At 40.7% G+C, this 23,929-nt stretch overlaps 1 protein-coding gene across 4 annotated transcripts in view; it reads right to left on the bottom strand.

Moving 5' to 3' along the window:
- The window catches only part of phf14 (PHD finger protein 14), a 95,321-nt gene that overhangs the window by 37,992 nt on the left and 33,400 nt on the right, over positions 1-23,929 (bottom strand). For 3 of the 4 annotated variants that reach the window (XM_063010241.1, XM_063010225.1, XM_063010233.1), the window contains exons 12-16: positions 21,241-21,347; positions 17,275-17,406; positions 15,925-16,075; positions 11,122-11,178; positions 10,860-10,981 (exon numbers count right to left, since the gene is read on the bottom strand). In XM_063010241.1, the coding sequence (XP_062866311.1) occupies positions 10,860-10,981; positions 11,122-11,178; positions 15,925-16,075; positions 17,275-17,406; positions 21,241-21,347 (569 nt within the window). Of the gene's footprint in view, positions 1-8,546; positions 9,622-10,859; positions 10,982-11,121; positions 11,179-15,924; positions 16,076-17,274; positions 17,407-21,240; positions 21,348-23,929 lie in introns of those variants that run through there. The other variant, XM_063010249.1, reaches the window with a different exon arrangement.

Genomic DNA, 23,929 nt, shown 5'->3' with positions numbered 1-23,929 from the left:
AAAATTATAATCACTGATATCAATATCACTGTTATTATTATTATTATTTATTATTATTATTATTGTTGTTGTTGTTGTTGTTATTATTATTTATTATTATTATTATTATTGTTGTTGTTGGTATTGTTGTTGTTATTATTATTATTGTTTGTTGTTGTTGTTATTATTGTTATTATTAATATTGTTTGTTGTTGTTATTATTGTTATTATTATGGTTTGTTTTGTTTTGTTGTTATTATTATTATTGATATTATTATTGTTGTTGTTATTAATATTATTATTGTTGTTTGTTATTATTATTATTGATCTTATAATTATTATTATTGTTGTTGTTATTATTACTGTTATTAATATTAATATTATTATTGTTGTTGTTTGTTGCTGTTATTTTTATTATTGATATTATTATTATTGTTATTAATATTATTATTGTTGTTATTATTATTATTGATGTTATTATTATTATTGTTTGCTGTTGTTCTGTTGTTGGTGTTGTTATTATTGTTTATTATTATTATTAATGTAATTACTATTGTTATTATTATTATTGATATTATTATTACTATTATTATTGTTATTATTGTTACTATGGTTTTTTAAATTATTATTATTATTATGATTATTTGTTATTATCATTATTATTGGTGGTGGTGGTATTAATTGGTATTAATTTTGTTAAACTTATTAACATTATAATAATAATCATTATTTTTTCTTATTCTTAAAATTGTCATCATCAATCATCATTACTAGAATTACTATTGTTAAAATTATTTATATTATTATTGCAATTTTTCTTCTTCTTCCCGTTATTGTTTATTTCATTATTATTGGTATTCGATTAAATTGTATAAAATCTAACATCACTATCTGTTTTTAAAAGACTCATTTAAATGTTGCTCCTTAAGTAGGCCGGGATTTAAAGCATCAGGCCGGACCATCTCTCCGTATCACTAAGATTAAACCTGAATGACTTTTTCAGGCTTTGATTTATTGACGGAGGGACGGTGGTGAGCGTCGCTCGTTACAGCTCTGTCTTTTCCAAAACAGCTCGAAGAAACACATTAAATTTATCACCTGAATTGCTCGGCCAAAATTACCTGGAGAGAGGCCACGTGAGGCGGATCAATCGAGCACAAAGCGCTCAGCCATTGACCGGCAGTCGTGACAAAGTGGCCCGCTGGCTTTTCTGAATCCCTTCCACACCAGGAGTGGATTATTGGCCCCCGTGCACTTCCTGATTAATGCAGGGATGGAAACAGTATTGTTAGCGCTTTTGTCTGATCGGGAGGAGCTGCTGGAACTAAAGGAGGTAGAGAAGAAAGCAAAGTACCGTTCCACTAATTCCTTTTTATCACCTCATTACCCAGCAGCCATTTCAGCTGCTTAAAGGTGGACAGTGCTGGTCAAAGGTATAGACACCACACACCTCAGGTCAAAATGTGCACATACACCTGTAAATACACCAGGCATTCTCAGCCAACATCAGTTCCTGACCTAAACAGGCACAAATTCCCACAGAGATACTACAGCATCTTGTGAAAAGCCTTCACAGAGAAATACAGGCTGTTGCAGGTAATCATGTGTTTACATTTACATTTTCAGCATTTAGCAGATGCTTTTATCCAAAGCGACTTACAGTACTGTGACACTATACAATCTAAGCAATTGAGGGTTAAGGGCCTTGCTCAGGGGCCCAACAGCAACCTGGCAGTGGTGAGGTTTGAACTGGCAACCTTCTGATTACTGGACCAGCACCTTAACCACTAGGCTACAGCTGCCCTAGTGTTAATGCTCATGGTATAACAAGCTCATGATCAAGTGTCTACAAAAGTTCAGCTGAAATGTGTTAAAAACACTTAGTTCTCAGTAGGGGGAGCCAGTGAGTCAAGCTGTGTCTGGACTTCACACCTGAGTGATCTCTGTTCTGAGTGCTATTACTGAAAGAAAAGGAAAGGAATAAAAAGAAAAGAAAATAAATAAAGAAAAGAAAAGAAAAGAAAAGAAAAGAAAAAGAAATAAAAAGAAATAAAATAAAAAGGAAAGAAATAAAAAGAAAAGAAATGGAATAAAGAATTAAAGGAAAAAAAAAAGAAAAATAAAAAAATAGAAAAAAATGAAAAAGGAAAAGAAATTAAAAGAAAAGACACAAAAGGAAAACAAAAAAAATAAAAGGAAAAAGGAAAAGAAATTAAAAGAAAAGACATACAAAAGGAAAAGAAAAAAAATAAAAGGAAAAAGGAAAAGAAATTAAAAGAAAGAAAGATTAAAAAAGAAAATGAAATAAAAACAAAAAAAAACAAGAGAAAAGAAAAAATGAAATTAAAAGAAAGTAAATAAAAAATGAAAAGAAAAAGAAAATGAAAAGAATGAAACAGGAAAATAAAAGAAATAAAATTAAATAAAAAGAAAAAAAGAAAAAGAAAAGAAAAGAGGAAAAGTAAAGAAATTTAAAGAAAGGAAATAAAAAAAGAAATAAAATAAAAAGAAATAAAAAGAAAAGAAAAGGAATGGAATAAAAAAATAAAATAAAATAAAAAGGAAACAAATAATAAGAAAAGAAATAGAATAAAGAATTAAAGAAAAGAAAAAAGGAAAAGTAAAAAATATAGAAAAAAATTAAAAAGGAAAAAAAAGAAATAAAATAAAATAAAAAGAAAAGAAAAGAAATGAAAAAAGGAAAAGAAAAGAAAGAAAAAAAAATGAAAACGAAATGAAATTAAATAAGAAGAAAAGAAAAAAGGGGGGAAAGGAAAAAAGAAAAAGAAATTAAAAGGAAAAAAAGAAAAAGAAAAAGGAAATAAAAAGAAAAGGAAAACAAAAGAAAAGTAAAAAGGAAAAGAAATTAAAAGAAAGGAAATACAAAAGAAAATAAATAAAAGAAAAAAAGAAAAAAGAAAAAAAAATTAAAGACAAAAAGAAAAAAGGAAAGAAAAAATTTTATAAAAAGAAACAGGAAAATAAATTAAAAGAAAGAAAGATTTAAAAAGGAAATTAAATAAAAAGAAAAGAAAAAAGAAAAAAAAAGAGAAATGAAAAAAGGAAAATAAAGAAATAGAAAAAAAGACAAAAGGAAAATAAATAAAAAATAATAATAATTAAGGATAAATGAAAAGAATTAAAGAACAAATGAAAAGAAATTAAAAGAAAGTAAATAAAAAATGAAAAGAAAAAAGAAAAGAATGAAACAGGAAAGAAGAGAAATAAAATTAAATAAAAAGAAAAGAAAAGAAAAAAGGAAAAGTAAAGAAATAAAAAGAAAGGAAATAAAAAAGAAATGAAATAAAAAGAAAAAGAAAAATCTTAACCACACTGAAGCAGGAAAGATTTCAGGGACCTCAGGGCAGTCGTTTTTTGCCACATACTGAAATATGAAGAAGTACGGATTAGCAAGAGATCCTACACACATAAGACAAGCAAACACACACACACACACACACACACACACACACACACACACACACACACACACACACACACACACACACACACACACACACACACACTGCAGTCGGCTCAGTGCGATAAAAGACGTGGGATGTTGCGGTGTAATAGATTTCGCTGCATGGACACCCTTCCCACACACTCGTTTTAATGGTCAGTACAGAGAGGGAGGAAAGAGTGAAGTCAGCAAAATAAAATGCCGCCGTTAAATCATCGGCGCGGAGCCGGTGTCAGACCTGTAATAGGAAGAGAGGCCATCGTCGAAAAGGTTACCGCACTTCCGGATCCTCCACACACTCCTACCAACATAACATGTAGCTTTATCAGAGAAACCTCCGCAACAAACAGTGCAGCACATGTGTTTTATACAACAGCCACTTCTGACGGAACAGGCTGATTGGTTAAAGTTATGTTTAGCATGGGACGCTGCCTTGATGCAGAAGTTTAATACACTGGGGTCCAAAAGTTTATTACAAATTACAAAGTTGAATCTGTAAATTCTTAGTTGATGTTTGTATATTTGTGACCCAGCAGAGACCAAAAACAAAGTGACAGCAGGATTTGTCAAACCACATTGAACCAAGTTCCACTTTGCATCAATCTATTATAGATGAGATTAAACCGAGAGGAGTCGGTGGCGTTTCTGGATGTTGTTGATATTTGGCTTTGGCTTCTGTTTTCTGTAGTGGAGCCTCGAGTTTGTTTTACTGACACGGCTATTCTGAAATGTTCCTGAGCCCTCGAATGTTTATAATAATCACAAAAACAGTCTGACAAAAACAGTCTGATGGACTGAAGGGCATTCAGTAATGATTTCCGATTTCTGATTTTAATAATATTATGGACTGTAGATGGTGAAATTCTGACATTTCTTTGCAATGTTAAGTTAAAAATGACATTTATAAACCGTGGATTGTTATTACAGAGTTTTATTGTCACAACAAAAGTTGAATCTTAGGCACGATTAGTGACAATTTCGGTCTATTTTCATATTTTACCACTGCTTTACCCTGGTCAGGGTCTTGACTGGTCCGGCTTTACCAGTATCACACCCAGGACAAGACACCAATCCACCACAAGGACTCGACCACACACCCCATCCTCCCACCCACTGTGCCGCCCCTGATGAACTAAAGCAGCATTTAATATTGATTTAGGATTTCTGATTTTAATAATATTGTGGACTGTAGATGGTGAAATTCTGACAAGTTGAACATGACATTCTTAAACTGTGGATTGTGTTACAAACAAATTTGAATCTATAAAAGTAAAAAAAATCTGGATTTCTTATTTCTTCTTATTTGGTGTGTTCATATTTACAATAAGTGATTATTCCGGTTTATTTTTCATATTTTACCACTGCTTTACCCTGGTCAGGGTCTTGACTGGTCCGGCGTCACAAAAATCACTGGGCGCAATGCTGTAACACACCCAGGACAAGATGCCAATCCACCACGAAGACTCGACCACGCACAACACCCCCCCCCCACCCTCCCATACCCAAGACATAGCCATGCATATCTGTATGTACACGCTCAACCAGATAGGCGTTTACATACAGACCTGATTGGGCGTGTCTGAATGAGGGGTGGCCCGGGCCCTGTGGTGAATTAGCGCTCTGTCCAGGGTGTGTTACAGCAATGCGTCCAGTGACCCACTAAAACTATAATATTAATGGTCAAAAAAATGGTCACCTGAGCTTTGTGGGACTTTGTGGCAGGATTATGATGGACTGATGGATGAATGGACTGAGTTTACTGGTGTGTTTAGTTCTTTATGAGTTCTTGTCATAAAGATTAGACGTTTGTTGTGGACAGTCTACCACACCGATAGACCTTCACCTTACAAATAAAAACCAAACTCACTGATCTACACATTTGCTAACAATTTTCCCACTATTGTGGTAGACTGTTGAATTTTATTTACCATTATTATTATTTATTTTGTTCCAAGACGCAGTAGGAACACAGAACGGAGACAGAAGCAGATCTTCTGGTTTTGATTGCTGTTGTTGTGTAAGCACAAATGTTGCTCGTCTGCTGCCAGACACACTGGGCCTCTTCGTTACAGAGATAACCAGATTTCCCCTAAAATCCTCCCTGCTTCCGCTCTGTATCTGTGAGCCTGGCACAGAGAAGCGGGCGAGGATGAAGCAAACGGGACGATGTCAGAAAAACATGGAGCCCTGCGTTCCCGTGTTGGAGCGAGATGAAGCGGCAAAAAGAAGGACCTGGAGTCCGTCCCTGCCTAAATAAACACGCGCTGATAAACACGGGGCGAGGATCCACCTCTCTCATTTACTCTCTCTGCTTCCACTTTTTCTTCCTTCGCGAGTGTATCTAGCGGAGCGGATCCTGCCGGACGCGGTGCGGTCCCCGAAAATAAATCAGCCAAGACAGGAGGGGACACACAACACGGTGGACTACAAGCCAACGCTCGGTGCTATTAATTAGCCTGAGCGAGAGTCATTCATCACCACGGCAATAAGGTGAAAAGTCAAGTGTTTATTACAGTTCGCACGGTGTTGAGGTCAGGAGCTCAGCAACCACACACACACACACACACACACACACACACACACACACACACACACACGAGTAGTAGTACAATCAAATCATACACACATTGGTATGAACCATGTGTACCATTTCGACAAAAGTATGTGGACACCTGACCAAGCACTTATCCTTTATAACTAAAAAAATTTACACAAGACTTTGGAGTGCCCACTTAGTGAAGAGTCCAATGAGTCTGGATGAATAAAGAATTACATGAATATACAGTTCTAGTCTCAAAAGAGTTGGGACAGCTGAAAAATGTAAATACAATTTCTTTTTTTTTTGAGTATTTTGTTTATGAATTTTCTCCCTTTTAACGCGTCCAATTGCCCGATTGCGTCATGTTTCCTCTCCACCAATGCCGATCCTCTCTCTGATTGAGGAGAACGAAGCTAACCCACGCCCCCCCGACATGTGGGCAGCATGCCGTATGCATCTTATCACCTACACTTTGACGAGTGCAGTGCAGCTCAGCGTTGTGTACGAAGAGACACACCCTGACAGCACTCTTTTCTCATCTCTGTGCAGGCGTCATCAATCAGCCAGCAGAGGTCGTAATTGCACCAGTCCTGAAAGAGAGACCCCATCCGGCTTAGTCCCGCCCATATCTGAACAACAGGCCAATTGTTGGTCATGTGGCCGCTCAGCCTAGCCGGCAGGCAGAGCTGAGATTCGATACGATGTATTCGAGATCCCAGCTCTGGTTCCAGCGTATGCTTTTACCGCCGCGCCACCTGAGCGGCAAATACAGTTTCTTTTAACTAAGACTCAATAAATAATAGTGCAATTAAAATATAACTAATGCTTACACACGCCCAACTGACACACGCCCCCCCCCGACACGTGCAGTATCGACTGCCTCTTTTCATCTGCACGAGGCGAGTTCATATGCGGATCAGCCTTGTGCATGGAGAGACACACCCTGATCAGCATTATTCAGCCAGCCCCATCAATCAGCCAGCAGAGGTCATAATAGCACCACTAATGAGGAATCCTGGTCCGGCTTTCCCACCCTATGAACAACAGCCAATCGTTGTTCAAGTAGCTGCCCAGCCCAGCCGGATGGCAGAGCTGAAATTCGATACGACGTATTTGAAATCCCAGCTCTGGTATGCTAGCGTATTTTACCGCTGCGCCACCTGCCGTCCCAAATTTATTGAAACCGAGTTTGTAATTTTGTTTGGCTAGGGAGGTAAATGCAGTTAGAAGTGTTGGTTTATTCTTTTAGCCTGTTCAGACCCTCATGCATGTTTTGGCTTATATAATCTGATCAAAATGAAATCGTGTGTTGTTTGTATTAGTTTTAACTCTAATGATTAGAGAGGTGAGAATGTACACACCGAAACAAAAACATGACCTAAAATATAACAAGCCTGATGACGAGCCTTACACAACATAAGTTACACAATCTGTCCCACATCATGTAGTGTAAATTACAGCAGCCGTGATGCAGAAGTACAATCTGAACTCGTCTGCTTTAGATAAAACTACTAAACTACTATAGAAAACATTCACTAACGGCTCAGGTTTTGCTACACATCTGTCCAGCTGTTTGCTCGAGCTGAACGATTAAAGGGCAAAAGGATGGAAGAATCCAACAAACAGGGTAATTCGAGCTATTTTTACACCATATAAGTCAAAAAGTGCAAACAACGTGCCACTGACAGAGACTCATCACCACTGAGTGCACGGGAAATGTTACAGAGATGAACATGAGCAGTACTGGTTATCATGTAAAAAAACTTAATGTACTGAACTTGAAATTCCCAATCTGTTTCATTTGAGCTTAAAGGGAAAATAAAAATACAAGTTTGTAGCTTAATGGTATTTCAAGGTGAAATCATAACACCAGACAGACTATTTACATGAAGTTTGGGATGCAGCAGAAACAAATATCTGGTCCTGCAGTATTACTGGCAAACATTTTTAAACAAGCATGTGGATAAGTTAAGTAGAAAAACATTCAGGTACTGATTCAGGTACTGGACTAGTAAACAGAAGGTTGCAACTAGAAGGTTGTCGCTTCAAACCACAGCACTGCCAAAGTGCCACTTTTGGGCCCCTGAACAAGGCTCTTAATCCCTGCATGAATTGTATTTAATGAAAACTGAAAGTCGCTTTGGATAAAAGCCTGCAGTTTATCCAAATGTACAGATCTGAGCCAGATTATTATTATAATTTTTTTTATCAACCATAAACTTGGGCTTTCCTTTCTGTGCAGAGTTTGCATATTCTCCCCGTGTCTGCGTGGGTTTCCTCCAGGAGCTCCGGTTTCCTCCAACAGTTCAAGAACATGCAGTCAGGTTAATTAAAGACACTGAATTGCCCTATAAGTGATTGGGTATGTGTATGAGTGTGTCTGCCCTGCGATGGACTGGCATCCCGTCCAGGGTGTTACTGTGTGCCTTGCACCCATTAAAAGGCTGGGATAGGCTCCAGCAACCCCCCCCCCCCCCTCCCCGTGACCCTGATTGGATAAGAGAACATGAATGAATGAATGAATGAACCATAACCTTGTACAAGAACAAAAATTTACTTCATCACTTGGTCACAAAAAAAATTGCAGTTACATTTTTGGCATTTAGCAGATGCTTTAATCCAAAGTGACTTGCATTATATACAGTATATACAGTCTAAGCAATTGAGAGTTAAGAACCTTGCTCAAGGGTCCAACAGTGGCAACCTGGCAGTGGTGGGGCTTGAACCAGCAAACTTTGGATTACTAGTACAGAAATTCAAAGTGACTTACAGTACTGTGACAGTATACTGTCTAAGCAATTGAGAGGAACCTTGCTCAAGGGTCCAACACTGGCAACCTGGCAGTGGTGGGGCTTGAACCAGAGACCTTTTGATTACCAGTACAGTTCCTTAACCGCTAGGCTACAACTGCCAGCTGCAAAAATCAGTAAAATCTCAAAACTGACCCGGAATGCCAATCGTTCTTAAATATCATGTAAACAAAAACAATACTAATGCTGTGTATTGGTTCGCTACTGGCTACCACAAATACATTCACATAGTACACTGGAAATAAAAAAAATAAAGGAAAGAAAACCATCATGCTTAGTCAATCATGAGCAGGTCCGTCGGTCAGCAGAAAGATGAGAAGCAAGGAAGAAAAAGAGAGGGCCGGGTGTACACGTCTGTGTACAGTCGGCCTGCGGAGTTGACTAAGAGTCGGGTTCCGAATCCAAATCACAAGCTCTTACACTCCAGAACACATTTTCCGACTTCCGTCTGTCCATGGAAACGCTAGCTAAATGTCCACGAGATCCCCATAGTCCTCTTACAGCATCCGAACACGAGCGTTACAATCCACCGCACAATTTGGAAAGCGCCCTCAGTCCAGGTCAGAAAGTTTCTCTCGTCCCGGCGGATTTTCAGACACCCAACGAACCGACGCGTTAAAATCCACGACATCCTCTGGGCAGGAAGTGAGGTGGAAGGTGACGGTCAGAGGTGGCCGTCGTCCGCGACTTCCTGCCCGACCCCCGACAGCGCTCTCTCTGAAACGACTTAATCTGCCCCTCTCTCTGTCTCTCTCCCGCTCTCATCTGTCCCCGCTATTTTAGGGGAGGAGGGGGTGGGGGAGGGGGAGGTGGCACCCGGCTCTCATGACCTGTTCAACGCAAAGATAGAGCAGTCAGTCAGGGCAGCACACCTTCACGCCACAGCCTACGCTACGCTAACCGAGCCATCAGCTAACTGTTTTAGTTTTAGCACTTCATGCCACAACTTAGAGTCGAGTTTCAAACTACGAGCGCAAAAGAACGACGTTGATCTGATCGGTTTCACGACTCGCTAAAAAGTGCAGGACTCCGGTGTCTCCGAAACACACATCATGCAGGTTACTGATACAGCTCACGTGCTATAAATCCAAAAGGTCAACACAGGTCAAGCTATGCTGGCTAACCAGCGTAAAAAGGAGTTACTGTCATTTTCCTCACTGTAAGTATTTAATAAATGAAATGATAAACAGCAATATATATATATATATTTTGTTTATGAATTTTCTCCCTTTTAGCGCGTCCAATTGCACGATTGCGTCATGCTTCCTCTCCACCAATGCCGATCCCCTCTCTGATTGAGGAGAACTAAGCTAACCCACGCCCCCACCAACACGTTGGCAGCAGCCGTATGCATTTTGTCACCTACACTTTGACGAGTGCAGCTCAGCACTGTGTACGGAGAGACACACCCTGAGAGCACTCTTTTCCCGTCTCTGTGCAGGCGCCATCAATCAGCCAGCAGAGGTCGTAATTGCATTAGTTATGAGAGAGTCACCAGCCACCCCCTTTCTAATCATGCCAATCATGTCTGTGTAGTGTGTAGACGCCCGACTAGCCGGTAGCCATCTGAACGCCCATAAGACCCATATTTATGTAGTTATAGGTGTATGGGACATTATTCCCATTATACACCTCTCTTGCACATCTTCGGAGTGTGGGAGGAAACCGGAGCTCCCGGAGGAAACCCACGCAGACACTGGGAGAACATGCAAACTTCACACAGGAAGGACCCAGACCTCTCCACCTGAGAATCAAACCTCGGACCTTCTTGCTGTGAGGTGGCAGTGCTTCCCACCGAGCCACAGTTAACATACTGGTGGCTATAATAAGGTTTGTGTTTCCCAGTAGAAATGCCTCTCTCAGCTTTGGAGGACTCGGATCAAAGAATAAAGCTCAGAAAGATAAAAAGAGATCAAAGAAACAAGCGGACACACATGGTGTGGTACTCGACAGAGAGGGCTAGTGAACACAACTTCATTCCCCATTATAATATAACTCGTGTCTACATAAACACACACACACACACACACACACACACACACACACACACACACACAGCTTCACCCACCTTACTAAGTTCTCGTTGTCGCCGGGGCCTTTGCAGGTGGTACACTCCGTCCTGGCGTCGTCGGCTTTCGGCTTTTTCTGCAGCACCAACTGGCGCTGTCGGCGTTCCCGTGGTGCTGGTTCCTATGGAAACACAAGCCTTTAAATCGGTGTGTGTGTGTTTGAGTACGAGTGTATAAGAGCTGAGGTGCTGTGTAAACATCCCCTCTGCAATATCAGAGAACGATGAGAGATATGGGGAGAGTGAAGAAGTGGAAGTTTACCTCTATCTTGTCGTCCTCGCAGATGGAGCCTCGTTTCCTCTTCTGACCTCGGGTTCTCTGTTTAAGAGGAAAATATAGAGTCTGAGTGGAGATGAAGGCTACAGAGATTAAAACAATGCAATAAATACATGAAAACTACATACATTTAAAAAAAATGATCAGAATAAGATGAATGAAATGAAAAACAAACAGGGAAGCTTTTTCTCTTTATTTTCTGAGCGTGCAGGAGCATCTCCAGTCACCTGTACACCGACACGTTCTGCTCATCTACATAAACAGCTCACGAAGGCACGAGAGGCTGGCAAATCAAATCAAACGCTGGCGTCTTAACAGGAGTCGACGTGCGCCTTTTTTAAAACGGGGGAAGAAAAATCGACAACATATTTAAACAGATTGGGAAAACAATTCCATCTGTCGCCTTTGGCTTGCCACCGCACGGCAGATGGAACGCTTATCATTATAAATGCTAACTGCCTGCGCGCTGCCAGTTGGCTCGTCGAGTCGTCGGCCAGACAAAGGCACCCGTTCGTTTCCTTTATTCCTGCCTCGGTTAGGGCTGACTCGATTAAAGGAATCTATTAAAGGCCGGGCCCCCCGAGCTGAGCGGCGGCTGCGGAGACGCGAGCAGGTAGAGGGGCTGACGGGAGCGAAATCTCCGCCTGAGGGAATCGAGATGATTTGGCTGGAATTGATCTTTTAATTAAGTCCATCAGGGCGTCTTTAACGAGGCGCCGATCGATTCTCGCAGAAGTGGAAAAGTTACCCGAGCGCACGGAAGAGCGGGAACGGCACGCCGCGGTGACTCCCGTCACGTGCCCCGTTTGTAATTATAGAAAGAGCGAAATTGCAGCATTTCAATTTACATCCGAGCAGAAATGAGAAAGAGCAACAATTAAACGGTAGATTCACAAAAAGATACAGAACCTGATCAAATATCAGCGTGACATGAAATTTTTTTATTATTTTTTATTTTTTTCTCAAGGAGGAAGGTGTTGAGTAGCTGGAACACACGGCAGAACGCCAGTATGAAATTCCTCTCTCCGTTCTGCGGCGGAGGAGCGGCGGGAGGTCGATTAGCCGCCTCTGATAAATAGGAAAGTGGCTTTACGAGGGCTTTACGCCGCTGTGGTGCCGTGTTAAAGGCATCAAGAATGCAAACGCAGGGATGTTTTCGGCTGCTGCCGCGCCACGGTGCACATCTGAAGATAAATGCTGCACTGAAGCTCCTGACGTGCTGCCACGGCTCCAGCAGACAAAGGAGGGTGAGGTGGGGGGTTTAATCCAGCTTCTTTCTGCTGAGACTCACAAAAGTACATTAGCCAGGCAGCCGAGGTGACATTACACACTTTGTGGTCAAAAGTATGTGGACACCTGTACATGAAATGATGGGATATACTATTCCAAAACAACAGGCGTTAACATGGGGCTGACTTCCTTTTCGACATCTATGACTATATCTATAAGGCCCTACCTAATTCATGACCATGAAAATCCTACAGCAATTCAGTTAGCAATTGCTTAGTCAAAACGGGCAAGATGTCGAAGCCTAAAGCAGCTAAAAACACGACTCAGGTAACTGAGTTTGGAAAAATCCCAACCAATTCTGTGGACACAGAGAGGGGGGTGTGAACATTTTCGTCTTTGAGACCGTTGCTGGACGTTCTAGGTTTACATTCATTTATTAAAGTAACTGTGTTGTGTATTGTAGCTTCCATTCATTAAATAGGGTCTTAACTATAACATGAAAGCGTCCGTGCTTGTAGAAAGGCTTAGAATAAAACTGTGGGAATTTGCACCCATTCAGAGAAAAGCTGAAAACAATCTGCATGATTTTGTTCATACTGATTTATAGAGTACCAAGAATTCGGCATGTCATTTCACCCCTACAGACACAACAGTATGTGAACACCCTCCTACAGACTGAGGTCTGGTGTTTCAGCCACACCCATTGCTAACAGATGTATATAAATCAGTTATATAAAATAAATTACATTAATTTAGACGTTTCCATTTATGGTCTATGAACATGCTCCTCTACACGAAAGGTGTAGCTGCAGTAATTACACAATCCCACTACCACTAGGATCCAGGATTCTAATCTCCAGTAGAGCTTTCGGTCGGTCGGGCGTCTACATATCGACTGAAGATGCCTGAGGGCCTGTGATGGACTGGCGTCCTGTCTGGGGGGGTGTTACTGCACCGCGCCCAGTGATTCCAGGGAAACTGGACCCACCATGACCCTCATGAAATGAATCAGTGGTGCAGAGGAACCTTCAGATGAAATAAAAGGTAGATTGTGAAAACTGTTACGGGTGCAAAACAGGGGTAAGGGTTGGCAACTCTATATTAATGCCTATGGTTTGGCATATGGAATGGCATGTCTAATAAGCTTGGGTGGCCACATACTTGCTTGAAAGGCCGAAGTTAAACCGGGTTAATGCTATTCAGTCGATACGGGATTAAACAGCAGGTTTAAATAGAAGACCAGCACTGCAGGAATCTCAGCGCTGAAGGTTCGAGCTGATAAATTCATTACTGCTCACCGGGTGCAACACCTTCCACACGCCTACGATCGATCTTACTCAACAACAGTCTTGGGCTGGCAGAAAAGCTTTCGGAGTGGTGGAATTTTCTCTGGAAAATCCACTTTCCCAAAATGCAAGCAGTCACGACCTTGAGAAAGCTTGAGAGAGACAAACCCAGCTCTGCTTAATTATCTCTCGTTAGTGAAGGTCCTGAAATCAATTAGAAATCAATTACCGCGTGTGCTTTGCCTAGGGCGGCTCATAGATCAAGACCGGACTGAGAAAAATACACTCAGATGTAATTCTTAACCGTGTATGATCTTTTGCACAACCTGTTAGGAGGGATTTGAGTGTGTAAACCACTCAGAACTCTATAAAAGCAGCACGACGTGGATCCGAACGCTCGTTAGTTACTGGAGTGGCTCTCGAGCTGTGGTACGAGTAGATCTGGTGGTACGAGAAGCGCCTCTGGTGGTACTTCAGACGATCTTGGAATAAATAGGAACGAATATGAACAATTAAAATTAAAGCCCCGCTGAGTATGAAGATAAAGTTTAAAACGATTGGAAAAAAAGCAAGACTGGGAAAGGCGAACTCATTAGCCCAAGTGAAGCGACCCACATTTTGTCCATGATTTTTTACGCAGCCCAGGCAACACAAACGAGGCATCTTATTTCCTCCACAAGGGGGCGTTTGTATACAAGTTTCAGTTTATATTTCTGTTAAAATTCATTAACTATTAGTATTGTTCAGTGGGTGTGTTCGAAAACCTAGGGAGCTACCTTGCTGTCTTACTGTCTACATAGGCAGCTGCCTCAGTAGAGAGGATTCTAATAAGTCAATGACTCATAAGACTTATTCGAACGCGCTACTTAGACAGTGATTCCATCGGGTTTCGCGTTTCGCGTTTAACATCTTGCCATTAAAACCAATGAACTGAGGTAGCACAGCACGCTAACGTCAATATAACATCTCCCTTCATGTACCGATAACGGTTACATTTCCTGACAAGCTCGAACTTGCTAATAAAAACACTCGGTACAAGTTTATACAAGTTAAAAATCAGTAATATTTTATTTACGTTTGAAAATAACTCCATTCGTTTGTCCGCACCGTCAGCCATGTTTTTTTTTCTGTGAGAGAAGAGCACCCGACCCGCAATGAATGCTGGGATTGCCTTGATCACTAAGGCAGCGTCGGATGCTCACTCGTTCTTGAGCCAAAATAACATTGAAATATTAAGATGCCTCAGTAGGGAGGATTTTAAGGCATCTAGGATTTCGAACAGCCTCCTTCTCGGGAGCGCGCACAGGATGACGTAAAATGCTGCCTATGTAGACAGCACACTAGCTTTTCGAACCCTCTGTGACCCATTTTTTTGGCTCGCGACCCCCAAGGTTTGAAAAACCTTGCATTAGTCCACAGTCCACTGTTCCACTATGGCATCAGTCCGTCTCAAGATGATTTGGCGTCATTCGTAACGTTGTTTATATATAATGTCGTATTTGCTGATGCAGTGATGGACTGTGCTTATTGACGAGAGTTTTCCGAAGCATTTGATCAAAGTCAAAAAGGCAATTAGACATTTCATATCGGTTTTCTCTGAATTCTCTGAATCTTGCTATAATATTATGGACTGTAGACGATGAAATAATTGTGCATTTAAAAAATCTTGTCGCACTATTCACTCGCGTAGTTATTTGCTAGTCAATGAACTCTCCTTGCTTCCAGCGTGCAGCCCTTAGCGGAACCCTTTTCCACCCATGCACTCTGCACAGGTGCCTCTATCTGCCAATGAGGGTCCCTACACAGCGTTTGAAGACCCTGCCCACATAGTCCGGTTATCCCTCCCTGCAGGCACTGTCAGTTATGCCTGCTAGATGGCACCCAGCCGACCGGTGGCAATGCCGAGTTTCGAACGGAGGATTTCAGAATCTCAGCAATAGTGTGCTAGCGGAATATCCCGCTGCGCCACCTGGGTGCTTTATTAGGATTTTACAGTCATGTTTTACACACTTTGGTTACATTCATGACAGGACAGGTAGTTACTGGTTACACAAGATTTATCAGTTTAAGTTTAATGTCCACAGTCGTAGACAATTTTGTATCTCCAGTTCACCTCACGTCTTTGGACTGTGGGAGGAAACCGGAGCTTCCGGAGGAAACCCACACAGACACTGGGAGAACATGCAAACTCCACACAGAAAGGACCTCATATTTGTATTCGATTTATTGCCTCTTTAATTTATGGATGTAAGCAGCTCGCCATGCCCCTTACTTGAGATTTTTTAGGCTCCGGTGACATTTCCTGAGGGATGAACTTGATCGGACCCTTGATCTGCCTCCTTGACCTCTTGGTGCCGTCGGGAAGCGTCTCCATGGCGATGTCAGCTTCGTCGCTGCTGGCCTGGTCACACTCTGAGCATTGCCTGAATGGATGAGAAAATGGATAAAAGGATCAAGATCACTTCTGTGTGGCTGTATTGATTTCTTGCTACTGTTCAGTTCTTAACGTCTTCAAGATGACATAAAGAACAAAAAAACACAACGTCCAGCCAGGGGCCGAATGTGTCCCACAGGTTTTATCTGGCCTGCACATTTTTACATAGCACATTTAAAGGTGGCCTGGAATCATTTTTTTTTTACTATTTCACTACTGTAAACTAACACAAAAAGTGCTCAACTACATGACATTCACATGTAGAATGAGAACTACACCCCACTCAAATTTACACAACACAAAGAATGCACTAAAATCATTACCGCAGAACTGCGAGCTCTCAAATTTGAATATCAGGTGGTGTTATCGACCTGGCAGGTTACCCAAAGAGGCAAAATTGGCTTTGTCTGAGGGAGGAAAAGGTCGAATTGGTTTCATTGCAGCTGTACAATTGCAACCACAGCTGTCTGGTCAAGGCGTCTTCATTAGTGGTGGGCTATTCATGGAGCAAAGTTCCTAGTGAGGCTCTCTGACCGTAGTGTGGTTCTCGATGAGACTCGGTCACATGTAAATGAAAAGATAATATATGTTTTAAAAAAAAAATGTCAAGTGTTTTTGATTTTGTGTTAGAAATGTATTTACATGAAGGGTATCTAAAATAAAATAAAGTTGTACACTATATGGCCAAAAGTATGAGGACACTTATTTAAATTATTTGGCTTCAGATGCTTCAGACACACTGATTGCTAACCGGTGTATGAAATCAAATTTTATGCATTTAACTTTGTGGAACAGTTTAGAAATAGAATTTTACAATTCCAGTCTAGTCTATAAAAATGTAGTATAACAAGATTGGTGTGGAGAAGTTCCAGTGGCCTGCTCAGAGATCTGACCAAATCCCCAATAAACAGCCTTGAAATGAATCATCCAATGCAAGCGTGGCTTTAGCATCAGTGCCTTGAAAAAACTCTTAGAAGAGTGGAGGCTATTAAGGCCGAAAGGTCATGGTTCAATGCTCACATCCAACGACCAAGTTCATGGTCATACTTTCAGCCACAGAGTGTATATTTTTGACCCAGTAGATCTTTGGATAACCAATCATTCAGGCAGAGAAAAAGAAGAGTTGCAGAAATCAATACAATCCCACAACTACCACGTTTCTAACAAACGTATGTAAGGGCTGAATACCAGTAGCTGTTCTTGGTTTTCTTGGGCATGCGGGTGAGAGGTGGATCCAGGCATCCCAGGTGATAATGAAGCTTGCAGGTGTCACACAGTAGCAGGAGATGCTGGTCCTGGTTCCTCTTACAGATCCCACAACTGTAAAGCATTAAGCACAAATCAGTTAGCATTCAGTCATCTGATGAGCTGTTTGGAGCTATTTAACTATTGCTTGACTAATAAATCTAATCTAGGCAGGAGCACCATGGAAAGAATGCCAATTCATAGCAATACATAGGTTTAGCCAATCATGTCTGAGTAGACGACCGGTTGGCTGATAGCACTGCTGAGATTCTAACCTACATCTCACTGATGGTGGGCTAGTTTAATACATTTACATTTTCTGCATTCATCAGCGGCTTTATCCAAAGCGACTTACAGTAGTGTGACATTATACTGTCTGAGCAATTGAGGGTTAAGGGCCTTTCTCAAGGGCCCAACAGTGGCAACCTGGCAGTAGTGGGGCTTGAACCAGTGACTAGTCCAGTACCTTAACCACTGGGCTACAACTGCTTGCAATATAAGACCACTGCACCATCTGAGCATGCCCACTAATAACTCACTCAGATTAGTACATGTTGTATAGAACCCGTTATTGTTGTACCCTATGTAGTGCACAAAGGAAGGGAGTAGGGAAACAATTTGGAATGTTGATAGCTGCACTTGACTTGTAAATTAAAACAGTGGAAATGGCAGAAATAAAAACCACATGATTATAATTTTTTACCACATTTTATACAGATGTGTCATTTAATGAGACAGGTTAGAAATGCAAGTGTGGTCCAAACTAAAACTATTTATAATAAAAAATATTTAAATATGTTTGTTTAGTATAAATAATACAATGGACCAAATGACTGACAGTGAAATTATTTTGAAGTATGTTTATCATCAATTTTTACAGATTTTGCCCTAAAATCCACCTGTTGTAGAAAACTCAACCCAAATCTATTAACAAGCTTTTTTTTTTTTTACTAAATTCACATACTCAATGTTTTGTGTCCATTTTTGGTTTGATTCTGCATTAAAACGCTTGTATAAAAAGATGCACGAGGCAGATGTAAGTGTACAACCTTCATGCATATGCAAACAAGAAAGAATCCCATCAAGTAAAAAGTGGGAATAAAACAGCGTAGAGAAACTGAAAGTGCGTCTCATTACTTATTCCATTCTTCCCATTAAAACCAGGTGCAGAAATAACGGAGCATTTTCATTAAGGAGGCATTTATGCTCAATTATGTCTTCTATACGGCTGCCTTTTTCCATGTTTTTGCACTTATCTGGCATATCTGGCAACCTTGATCACACTGGGTCTGACAGGATAAGAAGATAAAAGAGTAAAAAGAGGAGTAATTTTTAATAATGCAAATTTTTTTAAACACAGGAGCATTTTTGTATGGTACAGAAATAAACAGTTTATTTCATCAAATGCCAAAACAGATAAATAAACGTCCTTCAAATCACTTCATCTTCTGTTTCAATTTTCATTTCAATTTGAGTCCGGTGTGCTTTTACAGCTCACAGATTTTGAACTGATGCTGCACAATAGGTTAGCAGGTTTTGGCACTTATCTGGCAACCCTGATCATACTGGCTCTGACAGGATAAAATAGTAAGAAGAGGAATCATTTTTAATAATGATAATGATAATCGACAGGAGCACCAGTTGAGCAGAAAATTTTTAAACCGTTTAACGCCACACTTTTTTTTATGGTACAGAAATAAACACAGTTCATTAAATCCATTTATAAAATACCAAAACAGATAAATAAAAGTCCCTCAAATCACTTCATCTTCTGTTTCAATTATCATTTCAATTTTGTCCGGCGTGCTTTTACTGCTCGATTTTGACCCACTGCTGCACCTCAGCACAGGGGCAAAAAGGCCAAATGAGCCTGTTGAACATCCCTTTCCAAAATCATGGCCATGAGTATATTTGGCATTATTAGATTTGCATCTATAACAGCCCTTATTGTTCTGGAAAGGCTTTCTACAAAATCCTATTTGTCAGTTCAAATTGCACTGACGTGATTAATGTGCCTGATATTAAGCCAGGCTTAAAACTGATGTCCCAATTCATCCCAAACGTGTTCAGTGTTGAGGTCAGAGCACTCTGTTGAGGCCACTGAAGTTCCTTAACATAACTGTGGATATATTGTGTGGATACACTTTGTAATTGTAGAACTACAAAGTGCTTCTATATGGTAAGTGGAGCTGATATAATGGACAGTGAGTGTAGAAACAAGGAGGTGGTTTTAATGTTATGGCTGATCAGTGTACAGTGGTGTTAAAAAAAATAGCAGTGATTTTAAAAAAGAGAATAAAGCACAAAATCATCATAATAACTTTTATTTCCATGAATGCAAATGCACTGAAAATACTACACTTACAATTCTAAATCAAAACATTAACAAAATTTAGCCAGTTTGTGTTAATCCTTTACAGAAAATTAAGAAAAATGAATATTAGGCTGTTCAAAAAAATAGCAGTGCAGCATTTTTCTTTAAAAACTCAAAAAATGTATGTATAACATGGAAAAATGTTTGAGGTTTCACTTTACTTTAAATGACTGAACTAATATTTAGTGACAGAACAATTGTTTCCGAGATCTGTGTTGCATGGAGTCGACCAACTTCTGGCACCTCTGTACAGGTATTCCAGTCCAGGATGATTAGACGACATTCCACAGTTCTTCTGCAATTTTGGGTTTTGCCTAAAAAAACGCGTTTCAGATTTCAGCCCACAAGTTCTCTCTGGGACTGAAGTCAGGGGATTGTTCTGGCCACTCAATTACCTCAATCTTGTTTGTCTGTAACCAAGATGTTTTGGGTCATTGTCATGTTGAAACACCCATTTTAAGCACATTTCTTCTTCGACATAGGGCAACATGATCTCCTCAAGTATTCTGATATATTTAAACTGATCCATGATCCCTCGTATGAGATAACTAGGCGTAACACCATGGTATGAGAAACATCCCATATCATCATTTTGTACCACCGTGCTTTACTACCTTCACAGTGTACTGTGGCTTGAATTCAGTGCTCAGGGGTCGTCTGACATACTGTCTACGGCCACTAGACCCAAAAAGAACAATTTTGCTTTCATCAGTCCACAAAATGTTGAGCCATTTCTCTTTGGACCAGTCAATGTGTTCTTTGGGAAATTTGAACCCATTCAGGACGTGTCTTTATCTTAACAACGGGACTTTGCAAGAAGTTCTTGCTGGTAAATTGGCTTCACTTAATCATCTTCTGTACTCACTGGTAACTTCACATGTTCCTTGATCTTTCTGGATGTGATCATTGGCTGAGTATTTGCCATTTTGGCTATTCTTTGATCCAATCGAACAGTAGTTCTACGCTTCCTTCTGCGTCTTTCAGGTTTTGGTTGTCACTTCAAGGCATTTGAGATCATTTTAGCTGAGCAGCCAATAATTTGCTGCACTTCTCTGTATGTTTTTCCCTCTACAATCAACTTTTTAATCAAAGTACGCTGTTCATCAGAACAATGTCTGGAACAACCCATTTTACCCAGTATTTCAAAAGGAAATGTGCTATGACCAACCTGTGCAACATTTGCCCCCCTCCTACCTTAAATAAGGACCAAAATTGACACCCGTTCTTCTGCAGAATGAATGACTTCACCAATTGAACTCCTCACTGCTATTATTTTGAACAACCCCCTTTCAATCAATGCTTCGAATACTCAGAATGAGCGGCATGCATGTCCTAATTGTTGGGTTTGTTTTGTTTTCAATACTCTACTACACTTTTTGCTATGTAGAAATAGCATTTCTACTAAAAACAGTGATTTATCAGGTTAATGGTGTTGGACTGCTATTTTTTTGAACACCACTGTATGTATATAATGTTTTGCACATTTTATCTTTAATACTGTCCTGAATCTTCAACTTTTTTTAATTATATATTACCTGTACAGGACTGTTGGCAGATTGGAGAACTTTCCTGGACTTCCACCTTCTTTCTTGCTTGGTTTTCTTTCTTTAGGTGCTTTCAGAACACCCGGTCCAATCAGTTTCTGTATAAACAAAGCAAAGTGTTAACACATTAATAGAAATCTACATTTGGTCTTTTATTCCCCATTTAAGGCACTCGGGTGGTGAGTGAATATATAAGTGGGTTCGAATCCCCAGCAGTGCTGATCTGTCGTACTGAGGTCTACACAGACCTCATAATTGGCCATGTCTGAGGGAGGAAAGGCCAAAGCCCTGCGATGGATATTATTTCTGCCCTGCACCCAGGACCCGCCGCAACCCGGATGAGGATGAAACTATGGTCATGTTCACTAGCCAATTAGTCTGCTGGGGTTTCTGATTGCGATTCTCTATGCGTGCGCAGTTCCTCGACCCCTTCTTTTTCGCCCACGCCTTGGTGAATTTGCACGAGGCCCCCACACCAATCTCCATGCTCCTCCACTTCTGCACAGGCGCCTCTGCTACACAGCGCTTGAAAACCCCACCCACTTATTAGTCCAGTCTTTTTCCACCCAGCAGACTTAATGGCCAATTTTGTCTGCTGGAGTCACTGGCAGATGTGCCCGCTAGAGGGCACCCAACCGACCGGTAGCAGAGATGAGATTCGAACCAGGGAGTTCAGAATCTCAGAGCTGGTGTGCTAGCATTATATCTACATCAATATTTACAGTTTTATTCATCTTGAACCTCACAATGAGGTCACGCAGATCAAGATGTCTAAACAAGGTGATCGTTACATCTGGAAAAAAGCAAACACGGCTTTTCATAATAAAAATATTTCAGCAACAGCCAAACGTAACCCTCAGTCTGACTGATGTTCTACCAGCAAGAACCGAAATCAACATAAACATTTTTAGCATCTCTAACATTTCTCATTCCTTGCAGCATGGTGTTTCAGTGACAGCTCTGAAAGATTTAAACATGGCTAACATTTGTAAGATCGCGCTGCATTTTAAGTCCGGGGGAAAATCCCAGTCACGGAAGAGCGTCGATGACTTCCATAAATCAGAAATTCCTTCAACTTCTGAAGCTACTTTCATTTCACTTCCTCTAGACTGAACTTGTGTTTGAGGTGTGCCGCTGAGAACTCACTCACTCCGGCTCTGATGAGTGATGCACCTCTCTGGGGGGACATCAATAATTCGGGGGCCTAATGTACAGACGCCAGTGAGTGATCGCGGATGAAAACGTAGCAGATAGATGACACAAAGGCTGAGAGGCGCTTTGACTGATGTCGCTACTTTAACGTCGCACGTTTTCTAATTATGTGATTGATGGCCGTCATTGGCGACTCACTGGTGCTTTTCCTCCAGACCTCAGTTCGCTGCTTCCAGTGCCCTGACTTTATTATTACGCCATTTATCTGACCGGCAGAGAAACGTTCCGGTTTTTTTAATTAACCGCTCAGTTTTGGGCTTTTTCATTTCTTTAACGCAAATTAACTTAAAATATACAAGCTGCTCTGCATTACATTTACATTTTCAGCATTTAGCAGAATCTTTTTATGCAAAGCGACTTACAGTACTGTGACAGTATATTGTCTAAGCAACTGAGGGTTAAGGACCTTGCTCAAGGGCAACCTGCCAATGGTGGGGCTTGAACCATCAACCTTTTGATTACAAGTCCAGTACCTTAACCACTAGGGTACAACTGCCCATTACAGTTTGAGTTTTTCAAATTGGCACATTATTTATGTTTATAACAGGAAAGGAATTTTAGCTATTTTTATTTTTATATTATATGGCCAAAAGTATGTGGACACCAGATAAGTTGTCTGTGGGAATTTGGGCCTGTTCGATCAAAAGAGCATTTCTTTTTTTATGCATTTTACCCCTTTTTCTCCCAATTTAGTGTAGCCAATCCACTGCTGGGGACCCCGTCGGCATCCAAGAAGGGTGTATATTCGCCTGACACAAACTCCCTCTTCTTATGTGTGCACAGTCCACCAATCCCTTCTTATTCTCCCATATCTCGGTGGATGTGCGTGTGAGGTTAGATTCGCGTATGGAGAGCCACGCCCCGATCTCTGCGCTCCTCCACTTTCTGTACAAGCGCCCTGGGTAACCAAGGTCCCTACACAACATCGATAACCCCACCCCTTAGTCTGGTCTTTCCCACCCAGCAGACTGGAGGCCAATTGTGTCCGCTAGAGGGCGCCCAGCAGACCGGTAGCTCAGAATCTCGGCGCCGGTGTGCTAGCGGGTTATCAAGATTAAGACACTGATGTTGGACGAGTACTGGCTTGCAATCAGTGTTTTAATGTATTTTAAAGGTATCGGATAGGGTGGAGATCAGGGTTCTGTGTAGGCCCCACTACAAACTTGTTAAACTATGTCTTTATGGACTTAGAACAGGCGGTATTATCATGCTGAAAGAGGAAAGAGCCCTCCCCAAACTGCTGCCAAAAAACTATAAGTATATACTGTATGTTAACTTCATAAAACTGCTTTTATTTTCCTGTTAATAATGAATGTATCTGAAGCACCCAAACTCAATAGTTAGGAGGGGTGCCCACATGCTATAAGATCAGGTTTAGTTCAAAATGCCATTTCCTGAACCAATTTGTCCTTGTTACCAAACAAAAAAGATCAAACAACGTGGATAAAACTTTCTGGTATTTGATGAC

Source organism: Trichomycterus rosablanca, chromosome 2 (genome assembly GCF_030014385.1).
Source record: "Trichomycterus rosablanca isolate fTriRos1 chromosome 2, fTriRos1.hap1, whole genome shotgun sequence".
Taxonomy (NCBI): domain Eukaryota; kingdom Metazoa; phylum Chordata; class Actinopteri; order Siluriformes; family Trichomycteridae; genus Trichomycterus; species Trichomycterus rosablanca.
Note: the sequence above shows the minus strand (reverse complement) of the source record. Positions and strands in the feature narration are given on the sequence as shown.